Here is a 13133-nt window from a genome sequence, read left to right as displayed (position 1 = left end):
TATATTGCATTGTTTATTATACGTTTTCACTTTACCTCCAGTTTTTTTCTTGAGAATCTGAAAAATTAGTCTGAAATTGACTGTTGGACTCTTGGACTCTTGATTCTGAAAACCTGGAATTAAAAAAAAAATCATCAATTTTTGTGTGAAAATTAATTAGTTTAGTTTAGTTTGTGTGTGTGTGTGTGTGTGTGTGTGTGTGTGTGTGTGTGTGTGTGTGTGTGTGTGTGTTGATTAGCCCGTCACATGACTGTAGTCACATGACTGTAGTCACATGATTGTAGTCACATGACCAGACGCTGTATAAGTTCACGCAGTTTTCGTTTCAGTGCAGCAGGTGCGCGCGGAAAGGCAAGAAGGTCACGCGACAGTTTTCTTGCGTTCGGTAACGATCAATAACCGCTGTGTGCCTGCTCTCGGGCAGTCATGATGCTCGGGCTCACTGTCATTGTTTTGTTTGTCGGCGGATGTGTGGCAGATACTCCGGCTAACTGCAGCTATGAAGATCTGCTGGGCACCTGGATCTTCAGTGTGTCTGATGTGGGTCAAGATCGAACCATTAACTGCTCCAACACAGGTCAGTACAGCCATCTCAACCATTAGATCCATGAGCCGATCAACCTGTTTGTTCTTGTGTTCAACGCGGAAGTTCAAGTTACTTTCAGTTTTATAGTTGAGGTTTTTCAAAGTACTTTGGTGCTTTGCAATTCCTTGATAAGCCAGTGTAATTAAAGGAATGCCAATGGTACATACAGAAAAACATGGCATTAGTATGGTAGTGGTCAAAACATTCAGTAACATGGTACTTCTTTATTTATTTATTTTTTTGGTCAGAACTTTTTAACGTAATTAACAATTAAAGGGATAGTTCGCTCAAAAATGAAACTTTTCTCATTTACTTACCCTCATCATGCCATCCCAGATGTTTTTTGGCTAAACACAATTAAGCATTTTTAGAAGAATATCTCTGCTCTGTTGGTCCTTGGAAGAATAGTTCCGCTCCGTTGGTCCTTGGAAGAATAGTTCCGCTCCGTTGGTCCTTGGAAGAATAGTTCCGCTCCGTTGGTCCTTGGAAGAATAGCTCCGCTCCGTTGGTCCTTGGAAGAATAGCTCCGCTCCGTTGGTCCTTGGAAGAATAGCTCCGCTCCGTTGGTCCTTGGAAGAATAGCTCCGCTCCGTTGGTCCTTGGAAGAATAGCTCCGCTCCGTTGGTCCTTGGAAGAATAGCTCCGGTCCGTTGGTCCTTGGAAGAATAGCTCCGCTCCGTTGGTCCTTGGAAGAATAGCTCCGCTCCGTTGGTCCTTGGAAGAATAGCTCCGCTCCGTTGGTCCTTGGAAGAATAGTTCCGCTCTGTTGGTCCTTAGAAGAATAGCTCCACTCGGTAGGTCCATACAGTGCAAGTGAATGGTGACCAGAACTTTGAACCTCCAAAAGTAGTAGTAGTAACTTTATTTATCCCCGTGGGGATATTTTGTTTCAGTGGAGGTTTCTAAGACATTGGCATTCTTGACCAGTTACTAAACATAAAACATATCTTTAAGATACAAAAAAAAAAAACTTTCTCCCAATACACTTATGCCACTCCCATGCTATACGACTTTCAAAGTTGTTGGATTGCTGTTCTTTTCACAGTACACAACTGTCTGTCTATAATGAGGTATTTTGAAGTTGCTGTGGTTTGCACATTACACAAGGGATCAGTGACAGGGGGGTCACACATTACGAAACATTTCACTAGGAAGAATCCCCGACAACTCTGTCTGGTCTCCAGACTATGTTTCACATCAAAACGCATGCGAGAAATGATCCAGGAATTGACGCAAGATCACGCGTGAGACAGGAGTTCTCGTGCGAGACTGAAGTTCTTCCCCCTAAAAATGGTGGTCCGCAAGAAGCTTGAGATCCAAGTTGTTTGTGCGCTGATTTGCAGCGAAAAAAAAAATAAAATATGGAGGAGAGAATGGTGGGCAGCAAGGATTTTCTGTTCTGCAGAGAGAGTTGGAGGTAAATAAATAATATTGCAATGAACGCAGGTAGCTGCCTGCTGATGTTGTGGCTCGACAAGGACATGTTTGTGCTTGTTTTTGTTTCAAATAATTGAAAAGCTTATGTGTATGCAAATTTGTTCAGATGGAAACTATATTATTGTGCTCACCATACAAATAGATGCATGATGATGAGCAGCTGTGGATGACACATCAAAACACATTTCACACTGCAGGACTTGGAGTCGCAGGCAGGTCTAGATATTTAACCTGCTAAATCTCTGGGATCGCGTCTTTGAAAATTCACACATAGCGATTGTCGTTCACGTGAGCGAGCACTGATTTGTCTCTTATTTCGGGCTTTTGTCGGCAATCTCCATTAACTGTCGGCGAGTGGAAAAGCAGGACTAAAATCGTGTAGTGTAAATTCGACATTAGTCTCAACTGTCTGAATTGTCTCTCCTTTGGTAATTGTAACACACGTTGAGGACACTTTCCTAAAATCTATACACATCTCCTTAGTTTTGAAGGTATTTAGAAGGAGGTTAGAAGCATCACACTAAGAGAGAAACTCATCCAAAACAGGTCCATGACTGTCCTCATCCCCCTGGAGGATACTGACTAATGCAGTATCATCTGCAAATTTAATCAAATGTCTTCCATAAAAAGAACTCTTACAACTTTGTTTACAGGATAAAAAACAAGCGTGAGAGGACACAACCTTGAGGGGAACCTATATCGGTAATAGCTTTGTCAGACAAGGAGCAACCCACACACACCTGCTGTACTCTGCATCTTAAGAAGTCCAACAACCACAAGATCATGCCTCCATCTAGGGAAAACTCTGCTGCCAATCTTTTGGCCAAAATATATGGTTTAATATTATTAAAAGTAGAGAGAATTTTTTAGCATGGTTTTATGGAGACTCAAGATGTGAATATACAAGATGCAGCAAAGTTAAAATGGCATCATCTACTCCCTTGTTGGATATGGGTCCAATAGGTGCTGTGTGGTTAAAATAATATTTCTTTTAATAAACCTTTCAAATCACTTAAACACAAGGGAAATTAAGGCAATATGATGATAATCATTTAGTTCCACAGGTTTGGAAATCTTGGGAATGGGTATAATGGTTGAGGTTTTCCATAAGACTGGTACTATATGCTGAGGACTGGAAAATTGAAGTGAAAGCAGGAGATAGTTGCTCAGCACAATATTTCAACACATGACCACCGATATTATCAGGCCCTGGGCTCTTGTGTATATTACAATTCGGAAAGATTTCCAAACATCTGACTCTAAGATTGCATGTCGGCGTGAAAAAATAGTATTCTTGACTATTTTCTTATAATCCAAATGACTTCAGTGGTTTAATCTATGTCTTCAGAAGTGATATGATAGGTGTGGGTGAGAATTCACTTGCATTGTATGGACCTACAGGGCTGAGATTCTTCAAAGGAAGTCATAATGAGGAGAGAAGTTTTTTGGTGTCTATTATTAACAGCGATCAATTATCTGATGGCCTAAAAGTATAAACTTGTGCCATTTTGGTATTGTGTGGTATTTTTGTGTTGTACTTTGTACAACTTGTAACCAACCTAATGACTGTAGATGCGTGCGTACAGTAGATGGCATTTTTGGACAATTTTGGCATTTGAAATTGTATTTGAATGTTTAAACATGCCTATTGTACCCAGAAATGCTGCCTAGGTATGCAGCCTACTAGGTTTTAAGAGGAAGCTATTGTTTGAATTTTATGAGCAAATCACTACAGCCACTTCCTCCTATGCACAATCGTTCTTGGCTAATAAACCTGTGATGTGTAAATCTATTTATTGTAAATTGGTATATGTCTCACCACTGTCACGACTGCTATGTTGCTCGGAACTGCACCCAAGACTTTCACCCACTATTGCACTTTTGTGTATATGGTTGTGTGACAAAAGTGAAGAACCTAAGTTTCTTTAACAGGTAAAGCAGTGACAACAGTGACAGTGGATCTGCAGAAGTTGTATGTAGCTGTGGATGATCTCGGTCACACCGGATTCTTCACGCTCATCTATAACCAGGGCTTCGAGGTGGTGATCAACGACTACAAATGGTTTGGGTTTTTCAAGGTAAGAGACACTTTTGGTCTCATATGACACCACATGACCGATCAGATGACTGTTGCACAACAGAAGGGAAACTCTGACATCAGCGCTTTCCAGTGTAGTCTGGATCTGAAACTACTGTGGAATATATTGGTTTCACTTAAATAAGTGTTTGTGGTGTCATATGGTGTCTGATTTTACAAACTTAAATTCCTTCTAAAATATAGCTTAATCTGAGATCAAACAATATGAAGTCGGCAGAATAGTCTGTAAAAGAGACTCATTTCATTGACAAAATCGTGTATCAAAAGGATTGCATAATGTGGAATACATTTTCATTTAAAAGCTAATAAAATGGATAAATGTTCTTATTTCTACATAATGTTTATTTAAATTTGTGTAGGTTAACATTAATTCATTATGAGCTGACAGTAAAAAATGCTATAAATTAGAAATGCATGTACAGTGGTATTGTAGTGTGTAAGTGTTTTGATACAGATTTGATTCTCAATATCCAGCTGTCTCTCCCTGTATATCTAGTATTCTCAGCAGGGTTCAGAGGTGACCAGTTACTGTGATCAAACGCTGCCTGGTTGGGTTCATGATGTGTTGGGGAACAACTGGGCCTGTTTTACTGGAAAGAAAGTGCAACCCATCCCGCCGCAAACTGACTACAACCCCCTGCTTGGATACAAACACCAGCTGTGAGTGTTTATCCTTTTATAATGACCTAATTATCCTTTATCTCTCTCCTTGATGAGATGTCATATGACACCGTGAGTTTACCATTGATTGATTTTTATAACCTCTCAGAAAAGGTTAGTGTTTGTGGATTTATATTAGTGGGTTAGTAACCAATGTTTTGCTCCAGGCTCATGAAGCTGCCATACACTCAGAACATGGAGTTTGTAGATCAAATAAACTCCGTTCAGAAGTCCTGGAGAGCCACAGCATACAGTCACCATGAGACCTACACCATACAGGAGCTGCTGAAGAGATCAGGAGGACGTGCCTCCAGTATACCACGGTACATGTTCTGTTTATTGGTACAATTGGGCCTATATGTGCAAACGGACTAAATAATAGATCATAATGGATCATAACCACTGTCAGATGCTTTTATTTGCAATGCAATCAACTTGTGTAATGTGGCTTGAAGTGGTGTTGGGCGGGACTTTATCTGTGGTGATTTATTTGGATCGTGATAAGTTGCGGTTAATATTACTGGATCGTTCTTTTCCTGCCTGTGCAGTCTTTTGTCAGCAGAAACCAAGAGACTGCAAATGTTAATACATTTGAGAGATCATGAAAACCAACCTTTTCTCATTGGAATGTGTACTGATTAATTGTGCACCAAAATAAGAGGTCTTTAGAAGATTATTTCATGTTGACTTGTCATTCTCTCTCTCAGACGTGTCAGACCCGTGACTGTGGCTGCAGGTATCGGTAAGGTGGCAGCTGGACTTCCGGAGCACTGGGATTGGAGAAATATAAATGGAGTCAGTTATGTCAGCCCTGTCCGCAACCAAGGTGTGTGTGCGCATGTTTCAGTTTTGAACAAACATCTTGTCAACAGTTCAAAAATTTCTGTAAAGCTTGCAGGTGTTTTGAGTACCTTTTTATAGAGCTAGTAATTGGCAACATTTTCCATCGACTTTCCTGAAATCCAGGAAACTTGTGATATTGACTGTTGCTGCCTTCAAGTGAACCTGGGAATCTCATATCTCCAAGTTGGGCATTTATTGATATGTTGCACGTTCACGTAGAAAAACAAAATACAGAAGTAAGCCAAACAATTTAATTGAATTTTGTTTGATAAAACTCTGGATAAGCATAACTGAATACACCTGCAACACTTACACAACCTACATGAATCATTAATGCACGGTATTTAATACATTTGCTAAAAACAAACCGCTAAGTGTTATTCATTAGGTGACTGCCATATATTACTGAAATAATGCACTGAAATTGAAATAACTTTGCAAAATCATTGCTTTCCATCTTTCGGGTCGACGCTCCTTCCAATGTCACAACTCTGGTATCATCCAGAATTCAGAGATTCCTACTTGTAAATCCGACTTTGCTTGGTCATTCAAGAAATCAGTAAATGTGTAATTTAGAGCTGCATGACTAATCGTTAAAAGATCGTGATCTCGATTCAGACACGCATGCGATCTTATTTCTAAATGACAACGATTCTGCAATGTACAGTATGTTAACATTCCAGTGTCATGCATTTGTAAGGCGGTCAAATTTCAATTCGAAATTCACTTGAAGACGCATTTTTTAAATGTTGATGAAATTTATATGGGATCTACAAAACGCAGCGCTCCTGCACGAGACACTGAATAAACTAAAACGAAATGGCCAAAGACGTATGTCTTTACAAACTGCAGGGTGCAGCCACGATTAGCTAGAAGTGTGACAATCTCTGTTCAGTTCAATATTTTAATAGCCACTGATGCTAAAAAAAACCCAGCATTGATTACAGCCAGCTGCTTTCAAACACTCGCATGGGTGTGTCTGCCCGTGCACTTGTGTCTTGTGATGAATGCAGCGCTCCTGCACGAAACTCTGCGCTGATTTTAATCAAAATACCCCTCTTAAGGCGATATTAATGTAAACACAGCTGTTAATGAATTATGAGAGTGTAAACAGATGGGATTAAATCTGCGCTGATTTGACGAGATTTTAAAAGCAAACACAGCTGTTAATGTATAAGCAGAAGGGACAAGTTCTTCAAAATGTTAGATCTGTGCGATGTCTAAATGTATATAAGCTGCATGCTGTCTGTTATAGGCATTCATGCATTCTTACTGCATCAAATCAGTATTAATGTATATCTATCACACAGTAAAGAGTGTCAAGTATTTTAGTTTTGTTTTGCATTAAATGTATCTTTTTAATGTTTTATATTATTTTTTAAAAATGTTTAATTGCTACTGTTGCTGAAAAACTTAATGCACTGTTTACTCTGTTCTCTATTTAATTACCGGCTCTTGAATAATTCATTTACAAGCTTGAAACAATTTTACAAGAGAAACACTGAAGGCCTCATTGTTTTAATTTAAATTAATATTTATTTAAAAACAACTTTTGTAAAATAACTGTTATTGCATATTTGCTCACGAGTGCAATACCAAGTTAACATAGAACTGTTAATGAAGCTTTTCTAATCGTTTTGCTTGGCATGTGAGAAACGGGGATTTATTATGCAGTTTATTAACAGGATTTCTTTTGCAGTAATCACAAGGTGCTGTTTGGTTTATAATGTATTCGTTGTGACCTCTTGTGGATTTACGACATTTTAAATTTATATATTTGATTTACAACTTTATTGCAAGACAATAAAGTGACTGACTTGGGCTAAAGCCATGAGCTTTGCCGAGCACACTGTTAGATCACCGAAGGAAAATTTGCTTCAGTTTATGTTCCGTAGCCAAGCAGCAGTTACTCTTGGGTGTGAAGTAGAGTCAAGTAATTCCCCATTTTTGCATAGATTGAAGCAGAGAACATTTTGTCAGAAGCTCTAGTAAATTACATGTTACTTTGTTTAGTACCATTATGTCCAGGTTTTGTAAATCACTGAAATAAGTGTTTTTTTTGTTTTGTTTTTTTTCTTCAGAATCATGAGAGAATTGTGATCTTTTTTTCTAAGCAAAAAAATTGTGATTCTCAATTTATCCAGAATCGTGCAGCTCTAGTGTAATTCTTTCTCTTTCTAGCATCATGTGGCAGCTGCTATTCTTTCGCCACCATGGGAATGCTTGAGGCACGAGTCCGAATCCAGACAAACAACACACAGCAACCCGTTTTCAGTCCACAGCAAGTAGTGTCCTGCTCCCAGTACTCGCAAGGTACGTGCATGTTTATGTAGTGATTCAAATGTTGAACAGAACCCTTCTCTGTACTGAACTCAAGAGGACCTGACTGACTTGGTGCATGTTTGCAGGTATAAAACCGTGAATATTTGCTTTTCCAGTGTCTTCAGGATTACATTTAGAACAAGCCGATCCAGATCAATGTTTTTGTTGCGTAATGTTTAACTTCGTTCATACAGAAGGGGGATTTCCTCATCCACTGTCATAATTTAGTGTAGCAAGCACTGCCTGCACAGAAGTCACTGCCAAATCAAGCAACTTATTAGTCAGTGCTGCAAATTCACATGTTAAATTTCACAAAACTTGAACCCCATGAAATTCACATTGGGAAATTTTCCATCAGGCAAAATTCCTAATCGTGCGGATTCCTATCGAGATGGTGAAATTTCACCATGCGAAGGTAGCCGAAATATGACCGGGCCTTGAAGCATGCCTTTTTAAGGGATGTCAAATGTATGCATGTGCTTGTTGTTTTAATGCTTTTGATATTATCAGTATTAGGGAAAAGGTTTCATTTGTACCCTCAACTTTTATTCAAGCTTTGCATAATGAACAATCCACTTTCTTAGAATTTAATAATTTCTTTGAATGAGCAATTGGAATAATGCTGCAGTTAAAGGTTTGGATATGTGCCCATGTTGGTTTGTTTCTAATGGTTTCATTGTTTTTGGTACAGGTTGTGATGGAGGTTTTCCATACCTGATTGGTAAATTCATCCAGGACTTTGGCATTGTAGAGGAGGACTGTTTCCCTTACACCGGGGTCGATTCACCCTGCAATGTCCCTGACAAGTGCGCAAGGTACTACGCCTCCGATTATCACTACGTGGGTGGATTTTACGGCGGATGCAGCGAGGCGGCCATGATGCTGGAACTGGTCAGGAATGGCCCCATGGGCGTGGCCCTGGAGGTGTACCCAGATTTCATGAACTACAAAGAGGGCATCTACCATCACACCGGCCTCCGTGACACCAACAACCCGTTCGAGCTGACCAATCATGCAGTGTTGTTGGTGGGATATGGGAAATGCCATAAGACCGGGGAGAAGTACTGGATCGTGAAGAACAGTTGGGGAAGTGGATGGGGTGAGAACGGCTACTTCAGAATCTGTCGTGGAACGGATGAGTGTGCCATTGAGAGCATTGCGGTAGCAGCAACGCCAATCGCCAAACTTTAAGAGCATATAAACATATTGGTCAGTTGTAATGAAAATGGCATCATATCAAGATTTCAAAAGTATTGACATAATTTTCTGCCTGAAATTGTGAATCTTACTGTCCTTTTAATTTGTGGCCAAGTTGTAAATCGTTTGTTTTGTTTTTTTGTTTTTCTGCCTGTTTCCATTTCCTCAAGTTCAGTCTGATCACCTAACCTGTCTGCTTAAGTTGTGTAGTATGGTATCTTTGTCTGTTTCAGTTGGACTTGTACTAAAGATGATGCAGTCTCATAAAGGTTGTGAGGCGAGTAAAAGGTTGTGCTTCTCACAACATGCTGCACCTGTTGGACTAAAACCATGAGCTTTGCCGAGCGCAACATTAGATTGCCGAAGGAAAATTTGCTAGTCTCCAGTTTGTTCCATAGCCAAGCGGCGGTCACTGTTGGGTGTGAAATAGAGTCAAATAATTCTGCCCTCAAAGCTCTGTTTAGCAGCTAAACACTCAAGAGCTACGTACAAGCTCGCCTGGCACTGCTGAATGACTGTGAAAGAGGACAAAAACCTGGAAGAAAGAGTAGGAGTTACTGGGAAGAAAACCCTGAGGTACTTGTAGATTGAGTTTGTTGAGTTACCTGTTAGCGATGTGCGACTTGTTCATGTCCAAGCTGGCGTCCTGCCTTGTCTCTGGGACTCCCCTCCCTAATGTGTCATCTTTCTCTACTCTTGCAGTTATCTGTCAACAAAGTCTACCTGAAACTAAGCAGAAGACTCTAGACTGTAGACTCTCACATGCTTACAGGCAATTCAACCAAGACTACATACAGTTTTGTGACTTGTTCCTGTCAAACTCCAAGCTGTTGGTGCTAATGTCCTGACTCTGATATTCAGACTTTCAAGGGATTCTGCCCCACAAGCACGACATTAAGCACCCAAATGCTCTGAGCTAGAGTGCTGAACCCACCCGGCACTGCTGAATGACTGCCATTGTCCCCTTTTCCACATTGATATTTAGTAAAAATGCAATATGAGTTGGGTCTTTTGAGTTGCCTGTTAGCATTGTGTGAATCGTTCAGGTCACGCTCAAGAAATTGGTGCTGGTGTCTCTGGGACTCTTGACAATGCCACTGCTCTTGTGAAGTCCACCTGAAACAAAGTAAAACTAGGCAGAAGACAAGTAGACCGTAGACTCAACTTGATTTAGTCCTTTAGTTTAGGTAGTTGAGGTAGATTGAGTCTCCAAACTCTTCACTTTGGTTGTAAGGTTCTTCTAATTGGCCTGGTCCATTCCATGCAAGCCAATGTCTGCTCCATCTCCAGAGATTGACCTCTCTCTTGCTGACCTCCCAGGGAGTGCTCGAGACTCTCATCTCCTGTACGTCCACTAACTTCTGCTTTCAAACGTTGGCGTAATTTTTATGACACTATCTTGGGCTGTTCACAGGGTTTCCTTATTCTGCTGCTCACATTTTTGAGAGCTCAGTTTTAGTCCTCTGGAATTAATCACTCTGTAGAGCCTCACCTTATCTCCTGCTCCGCCAACAGTTGTCGCTTGACATTTTATTGGTGATTCTTGGCCATCCTACAAGGAAATCATCTTTTGTTCTAGTTTTGATTTGAAAATTGACAGCACATTAACTTTGTAGATCTTGTCTCTAGATTTTGCAATGTCATGGTTCATTTCAACTGATCAGCTGCCTTTGTTACCAGGATAAACCTTTGACCCATTCACGCATCTTGCACTGCACATTTGCACTGTGACTCTCCCAGCATTTGAAGTGGTCTTGTCCTAGCCTTTGTTCCATTTTAGTGTGGATTTCCAAAGGGTTGAAAACACTTTCCTTTTGTATCTGCAATGCCAAAAGTCAATTCCGGTGCCCAAGTGCTGTAACTCCAACATCTCATTTCTCAGCTGCTTGGTGTCATTTGGGTGTTTTCAAAAGGGAGTATTTTTAGATTTGTATTGATTCATGCAAGCTCAATGACACACTGCAGTCTGCAACGACAATTTTTATACCATAATTTTAATTGCTTTGTATTCAGAGATCATCTGTATTTTTTCAGGAAAACCTGTTCTTGTGGTTTGAACAATAAATTTATCAGTAGAATTCATAAAGGGATGACAGTTTATAGTCTTGTAAGGCTATTTGCAGAGGGTATTTGAATGTGTTTTACCACTGATTTTGCCTTCTATTTTCTGTGTCATTTATCTTTTAATAAAGTTGCTTTTTAATGTACTTTGTCTTAATTTTAATTAAAGGTTTAAATTCTCTTGTGTAGCCTAAATGGCAAAAAAATGGAATAAGATTGACTGATCCAGTTCAAATTTTCATTAACTAATTTACAGTGGGTAACCCCTTTAGAAAACAATTCTTAAACCATCTGCTAAAGACATGTTACTTTGAATTGTACTAAATTATCACCATTTTCATGTTCTATTGTATTTACAAGGTACTTTAAGTTGACAAATGCATGGTGATAAAAGTCGGGGGGAAAAATAATCAAAATATGGTATTACCACGGTACCCTGTTCAAAAATACCCATAGTAGTACCATGGATCTTAACTTTTGTTAATGCCCTGATAGGACGCGTACATCACCCAGATGTCTGTTTGAGGTGTGTTTTTACATCTGGAAGATTTATTTTTATGTTGTTTGCTCATCTGCAATATGTATGTTAGACTTAAGTCAATAAATATGTCTCTGATGCAGGGCCGTAACGTCAATATACATTGAGAGGGATGTGCCGCCCCCCTTCCCCAAACCTTAAACCAGTCTATGCTGGTCTTATCTGATCTCTCAGGCTGGTCTGGTATGCTTGTTTTATGGGGGTTTTGGGCTTTAGCTAGCCTGGCTTGCCAAACTAAACTGGCAGAGCACTAGGTTGCGAGACCAGCTAAAACCAGCTTGTCAGCATTTAAAGTATGCTTAAATCTTAGAACAATTGAAGACTTGGATTTTTACGTTTTATTAAAAACAAGAAACTCTTCAAAACCCTCACAAAAACGTTGCAATGGAAGTTGCTGAAGAAGTGCCAGATTTGTCCCACACTCTATTGCTATTTGGGTGACTATTGTTCCTGCCAAAATCCCATAGTAGTTGAGACAACAATGCTAACTTTAGTATTAGCCACTTATGTCAACAAAAAGGTTTTAAAAGTTTCTAACACTGTTTGAAGGAGAAGCCATATTAATTTGTGATTTTACAGTAGTAACTTTAGCAGTTACCCTGTTGAATTTGTGATGTGTTCGCGGGGTATGTCTCTGGTCTCATGCTTGACTCTCTGGCGAGTTGCAAGTTGAGCTTTTCTCTCCGCAGGGCGTTTCTTCTCCCTTCACTCTCCCACTGTGCATCAGACGCGTCCATGATCGGCTCCATCTCACAGAACCATCACCTGAAAGCAGGGGCGTAGATTCCAGGGGGATGGGGGGGGGGAGGCCACGCCCACACACACACACACACACACACACACACACACACACACAATTTTTATACCATGATCAATGGATACATGTAAGTGCTTCACGCTGCAACACACCGCTCAAGTGAGGGAGATTATTATTGAGATCCACTAGAAAAAGAAAAACAGGGAGGTTATTGTAAATAGAAACAGATTAATATCCCTGACAAAACCATCAGATAGAAGCGTGAATTATCATGAGAAAATAAACTCAATTAAAAATATAAAAAAAAAACGTAAAAGGTATTATACCATTAATTAATAACATTATTAGCCTATATTAAGCTAGTTAAATGTCATGAAACGTCATATACAGTATTTTCATATGCAGTGGCCCCCTAAAAACTATTTTGCTACTAAACTCAAACTTAGAAATGTCTGAATGTCATTTCATTAGATAACAAAATATCAAACTTCATATTTATGTCATTTATTGTTAAGGAAAATAGGGCTACAAGCAACACTGTTCAAGAGACTGTATATCTGAATATACATGAATTTCTGATCTGTTAAGCATGACATACGGTTCATATATATTATGTTAGGAATCATGTAACTTT

The 13133-nt window shown here is 39.6% G+C and overlaps 1 protein-coding gene across 1 annotated transcript; it reads left to right on the top strand.

Moving 5' to 3' along the window:
- The first annotated feature begins 277 nt into the window (after positions 1-277).
- Positions 278-11384, top strand: LOC127422030 (dipeptidyl peptidase 1-like). Its single transcript, XM_051665357.1, has 7 exons — positions 278-577; positions 3956-4101; positions 4618-4781; positions 4949-5104; positions 5489-5607; positions 7806-7937; positions 8638-11384. The coding sequence occupies exons 1-7, from the start codon at positions 427-429 to the stop codon at positions 9135-9137; spliced, it is 1368 nt and encodes a 455-aa protein (XP_051521317.1). The 5' UTR covers positions 278-426; the 3' UTR covers positions 9138-11384.
- Positions 11385-13133: the final 1749 nt, after the last annotated feature.

The sequence above is a fragment of the Myxocyprinus asiaticus genome, chromosome 31 (genome assembly GCF_019703515.2).
Source record: "Myxocyprinus asiaticus isolate MX2 ecotype Aquarium Trade chromosome 31, UBuf_Myxa_2, whole genome shotgun sequence".
NCBI classification, from domain to species: domain Eukaryota; kingdom Metazoa; phylum Chordata; class Actinopteri; order Cypriniformes; family Catostomidae; genus Myxocyprinus; species Myxocyprinus asiaticus.
The sequence above is the reverse complement of the archived record's forward strand: the minus strand, read 5'-3'. Positions and strand labels throughout refer to the sequence as shown.